General features: G+C 40.7%; 2 protein-coding genes across 2 annotated transcripts in view; one reads left to right on the plus strand and one right to left on the minus strand.

The window, feature by feature from the left end:
* LOC101861714 (glycine--tRNA ligase) overlaps positions 1–3,802 on the minus strand; it is a 25,120-nt gene extending 21,318 nt beyond the window's left edge. The window contains exon 1 of the mRNA XM_005092147.3: positions 3,457–3,802. Within this exon, the coding sequence (XP_005092204.1) occupies positions 3,457–3,726 (270 nt within the window). The 5' untranslated portion in view covers positions 3,727–3,802. The remainder of the gene's footprint in view (positions 1–3,456) is intronic.
* LOC101861493 lies at positions 11–1,608 on the plus strand. Its single transcript, XM_005092146.3, has 3 exons — positions 11–557; positions 710–875; positions 1,348–1,608. Exons 1-3 carry the CDS (start codon positions 70–72, stop codon positions 1,522–1,524), a joined length of 831 nt encoding a protein of 276 aa, XP_005092203.1. The 5' UTR covers positions 11–69; the 3' UTR covers positions 1,525–1,608.
* Positions 3,803–5,579: the final 1,777 nt, after the last annotated feature.

Consider the following 5,579-nt stretch of genomic DNA (forward strand, 5'->3'; position numbering starts at 1 on the left):
TTTTTTTTTTTTCAATATAAATTTATGCCCTTTTTGTTAAAAAGTACCCACATCTCGCATACATGAATTATGATGTACTCTGTGCCCCTATTTCATCACAACATTGAGATATTTCAGGTACAGTTCTACTGTTTTCCCTTCTCAGGCCAAAAGATACAGCGCATTTTCTTTGGGTCAGAGCATGGGAAAGGGGAGGCTGACGGTGAGACTGGGGTCATCAACCAGGCTGTGGACCGGGCGGTGACCTCAGGGAAGCTCACCGTCAAGGATGCTGGAGACCTCTTTGCCTGGTGTAACAGAGAGCTGGTCAGATCTCTGGACGGTTTCCGACGGGAATTCTTCCTGGTTGGAAAAAATGAAATCCTAAGGGACCGTCCAGAGACTGATGTGATCACCATCCCTGGGACCCGGAGGATCCACCAGGCGGAGAGGGTCTCCAACTACATTATAAGGACAAGGACGCTGGCATGCTTCTGCCCTGCCTGTCGAAGGGATGAAGGTGGATGCCACAACCAGGCATATGTGGGCACCCACATTATCCACAAGATCCGACCAAGGTGAGGGATAATTTTTTCCTATAAAACTAATGATAGTAATAATTTCTACCTCTACTGATGTTTGCATGAACTCATTGATATTTACATGTGTGTGTGTGTGTGTAGTGTGTGTGATGTAAAGCAACTTTTTGTATTTTTGTTTTATGAAACAGCCACCCCAGTGTCCTTAACGAGGCATTTTTGGAGGACCCAGAGCCTTCTACTTCCCAGCACAAGGAAACGGAGTCCACCACCTTGGATCGAACTGAGCCAAGGATTGGCGACTTCGTTTCAATTACATACACTGTTGGAAGGAAGCAACTCATGTACAATGCTGTTGTAAGTTTTTCTTTTCTTTGTCTGAATTGTACATTTTTCAGTGGAAATTTTTTTTCTGTTTCATTGGGGGTTTTTTTGTTTTGTTTCAGCTTGACATTTGTTTACCATGTTTCATTTTTGTTTTTGTTTTTTCAGTTCAACACTTTTTTGCCATGTTTTGTTTGTTGTTTGTTTTTGTTTTTCAGTTCAATATTTCTATACGTTTCCCTTTTTTTTTTTGCAGGCAGATATTTCTCTATTTTTTTTTCCATTGTTTCATTTCATTATGTAATCCACTAAACAGTTATAATAATCAATGTTTTATCCTTCGAAATTGGTGTTAAAATCCATGCCATACCTATTTTATCATATGGAGACAACTGGTGATTTTAAATTTAGTCTTGATAAAAGAATAGATTTCAAAAGTCGCAATTTTGATTAAAGTCTTTTATATGGGTAAATCTCTATAATTCTTTCCATTTCTTTTTTGCAGGTCATTCCACCACAAGAGGTTCTAGAGGATGGAGAGCTCCTTGTTTCCTTCATGAGGAAACAAGGGGCTTCTTTCATTTTCCCTCATGTACCAGAGATATGTGTAGTACACCTCGAGGAGGTTGTGGTCCTCCACCCTCCGACTATAGACAATCGGGGGAGACATTTTTTTGATTAATTTTTTTTTTTGAATGTTTTTTGTTGTTGTATTTGGTGGGGAGGGTGTTATTGAATATTGGAATACAAAATCTTTTCAACTGTGGCTGTGTTTTCATGGATTGTGATGTTCTTTCTGAAACTTTGGATTATTTTGGACGTGGCGGAAATTCTGAGGTGAGGTTGCTTTTTTGTTAATATTTTTTTTCCTGAACCTTTGCTGACTCTTTAGTTCACATATTTGAATTCCCCTTTGAAAGAGCTTTAATTTGATATATGATACATCTATCTGGACAAAGATTGAAAAAATCAAAAAAATTTTGAAAAGTGGGAAATCTGTGGGACCTTACCGTGAAATCTGCCATATGAGTGCCAGAAGATTAGAGGTGTTACAAGAGAGTAACAAACATAAAAAAGAAGAAGGGGAGATAAGGACGATAGATATAAGATAGGAAAGAAGGAGCAAACCACACCAGAGCACCCGCCAACCACCCACACTACGGATAAAGCTGAGAATTTTCAACTCAAATGTGAAGTTAGTCTTGTTGTATGGATGTGAGATGTGAAACGCATCTCAGATGTGCATAAAGAGGATACAGGTATTCTTGAACAAGTGTCTGAGGAAGCTAGTTGAGGATCAGATGGACAGACAGGATTACCAACGAGGAAGTATTAAGAATGAGACAGACCCCAGTCAGAAATGAGGTGGGAAGAAGGCATTGGCGATGGATTGGATACACTTTCAGGAAACTGCATAACAAGGAAAGTGCAAGATTGGAACCCACAGGGTGGCGGCCGAAGCCTACTCTTATCGATTTTTGACCACCAAGGGATCTTTAACGGGCGCAACTTGCACACGGGCCCTCCGAGATTTTTCGCCCTTATCCGAGAAGGCTAGGTGTGGATCTTTCCTACCAGAAGATCAGAGGGGTGGCTGAAAGACAGCAGTAAGAAGAAGCCAAGGAGTAGCAGTAGAAAGGCTGTATAAAGAATCAGGAGCCCAGAGGGAGGGGGGGGGGCAAAGGAGATGAGGGAGTGGGGGCAGAAAGAGGAGACGAAAGCAGACGACAGAACATTGCTAGAGACCAGGAAAAGAGAAGAAAATTTTTCTGTCACTACCCGGATTCGAACCCGGGACCTTTGAATGAGAGGCCAACACCTTAATCTCTAGGCTAGGTCACGAGAGCCCCTGAATAACTATAAGTATAACTAGTTATCCCTGCAATTATTTGAATTGGTTGTTGGTGAGCTTACATTTGCCTAGATCTAGTCATCTATTAGTAGGTTCTAGGTTCTAGAGGTGGGCAAGGACTTACATTTTCATGCCCCCCTGACCTAAAAAAAATATGGAGGTAGGGGGGTTCAGGGGGGCATGCCCCCCTGAAATTTATCCTAATTTGATGTTTTGCAGTTAGGTTGCATCCCTGCTCTTTGTGTAGCCTAATTCAAATAGTATTTGGTCTTCAAAACTTCTGGATTTCTTCTCTGGATGTAAACAAATGGATTGTGGACTTTAACGAACGGAACTACAAGATCACCAAGTGCAAAACTGGCAGAAAGTACGGATTTCCTTAAAAATTCGGAAGAGTGGAAGCACTGTTACATTGAGCTGCTAGATTCTATATGATATATCTCCCGATGACTAGACTAGATTGTAAGTATACTTGGGCTGAGACCACTATCCTTTGATTTGAATAGGATCGGCCTTGGCCTAGATCTAGATCTAGATCTAGATTCTAGATCTAATTAGTTTTCTCAGATTTCCAATGACAGACAATACCTGAACAAATGAGCAATAATATTGAAACTCTACAAATCATGAAAATGTTTAGGGACTTTGAAATGTTTATCACGGAAGAGCCCTTCCATCCACACCCCCACCTACCCCCTTTTTTTCTAATCTACAAATTCATCTATTTATCGGTAAATCTGCATAACATACCAGAAACCTTACCTGTTCTTTTACAGCCTGCCTCAGAGGAGCCAGCTTTGCTTCAATTTCAGGATCCATCATGAAGTTCTTGGCTTTCTGAAGTTTTAATATTTTCCGCTTCTTAGAACCCCACTTTGAATTCAAATTCTGTTGAGCGGAATATGTGGATCGAGAACTGAATCCAAAGAACAGGACAAAGTTGTTTGCGTCGCTGGAGTATTTTGTACCAAACCTGCTGGTGTAAAAGCAACCACCAGACACAGCTCGGCGAACAATTTGCAAGAGTTTCATCAGCCTTTGGCTTGGCTACGTTGACTGCAGGTTTTATGGAGATCGAATGGAAGCTTTAAAAATGCAATTCATATGATCAACATGTACTGCAGATATTTTAAACAATGTATGATACGTATGCTATAATTTTAATCTATATCTTAGTTCCGTAAATTACAGAGCAGGATTATCCATACAAATGAATTGAACATTTACAAGGAATTTGTCCTTTAGATCCCTTTCGGACACCAGGATATAAATTCTAGAGTTATGTACCGTTGCAAAATGGCAGCTCCCCCGGAGCGGCATGAAAATGAAACCGGAAGACTGACATTTTCATAGGTTCACGAATCGTTTCGCCTTTTGCAAATGGAACAAAAATATTTGTGTGATTTTTTTTCTTTTTAATTAGTGTTTTACGGTGCTCGCAACGGCATATTTGGTCATATGGGCGCGTGGGACACATTAAACATTTTCAGCAGGTGGCAAATTTTGATTTTTGCCCGGGTGGCGGGAGAACCCTACTTTATTAATCGATTTTGGACCACCAAGGGATCTTGCAACTTGCGCACAGGACCTCCGAGATTTTTCGCCCATATCCTAGAAGGCTAGGTATTAGATCTTACCTACCATAAGATGGGGGCTGAAAGAAAGCAGTAAGTAGAAAGGCAGCAGAAAGAGCCAGGAGCCCAGAGAAGGGGGCAAAGGATGGGAGGGGTTTGGGGCAGAAAGTGGAGACGACAGCAGGCGACAGAACATTGTTAGAGAGCCGAAAGGATATGAAAAGTGGAAATTTTAGAAGAGAAAATGTTCCGTCTCTGTCCGGATTCGAACCCGGGATGCATTTTGACTGAAGAGTACACTATAACCTTTCGATCACTATAGCCCCCTTGTGAATTTGGAAGTAAAATATTCAGACATAACATGTTTTTTTAATAAATAATTATAATATGATGTAATATCTAGGGAAATAATTTCGGAAGGGGAGTATTGAGTAGGCCTACTCGGCCAAGACATAGAGGCAAATCATTTTTAATAAAAGAAATTTTTGATTGAGTAGGTGTTTTACGGCACTATCGACTCAATTTTGGTCATTTAAGTGCCAATTTAATGAAAGGAGAACCTGGAAGAGCAAGACAAATTCACATAAAAGCCGGTCACTTTTTATCAGTTGGACAGTTGGGTGGACAGAGGACAAGAGATTTATTGTTGCTAACAATTTCCATTCAGTTTCAAGTTAATCTTAATTAATATTTATTGTCAGCATTCAAAAAGCACTTTGCCGGTTTGAGGGCGCCCAAAAAAGACGACAGGGATTCATTGATAAGTTGATGCACTCCAGATTCTCTTTCCTTCGTCTCTGTTCTATTAGAGTGGCGCGCAAAGACCGTGATCCAAGCCGGTGATTTTACAAGTCTTCTGGGTCCAGGAAGCCTCTAGATGCCATGGCTTCTCAGCTGCTATTTTATTGAGGGATTAGACATTTTAATGTTTAATACATGTATTTCATCTGTTATGTTATCAGCAAAACTGTCTCTAGTTACTGTCAGTATATTTATTGTCAGCATGGCTCAAATTGGTATTGCCTATAGGTTTTAAGTCACCCGTGGTTCTGTTTAACAATTGGCTAACAACGTTATATAGACGGGATATTACGAGGATGTGAGTGAGAGGCACTCGGCTGATGGAGTCTGGGCCACCAAAACAACCCCCTCCCATCCCATTTTCCCTCACCCTGGCCAGATGTTGAGTTCTATAATTGGCATTTTGACACAGTTACCCACTTACCCTTATGCAGTCTTCTGAGAAGTGCGACAAGAAGAAGGTTTGTTTATGACTATGAATTGTATGCTATGTTCAGTGCGTGTGCAAAA

The sequence above is a fragment of the Aplysia californica genome, unplaced genomic scaffold (genome assembly GCF_000002075.1).
Source record: "Aplysia californica isolate F4 #8 unplaced genomic scaffold, AplCal3.0 scaffold00041, whole genome shotgun sequence".
NCBI classification, from domain to species: Eukaryota; Metazoa; Mollusca; class Gastropoda; order Aplysiida; family Aplysiidae; genus Aplysia; species Aplysia californica.

Excerpts from the sequence above, each read along its gene's own strand:
- LOC101861493 (XM_005092146.3), top strand. The coding sequence starts at position 70 with ATGATGTACTCTGTGCCCCTATTTCATCACAACATTGAGATATTTCAG. Across the intron at positions 558-709 it reads ATCCACAAGATCCGACCAAG|CCACCCCAGTGTCCTTAACG; the intron begins GTGAGGGATAAT and ends TTTATGAAACAG. Across the intron at positions 876-1,347 it reads AACTCATGTACAATGCTGTT|GTCATTCCACCACAAGAGGT; the intron begins GTAAGTTTTTCT and ends TCTTTTTTGCAG.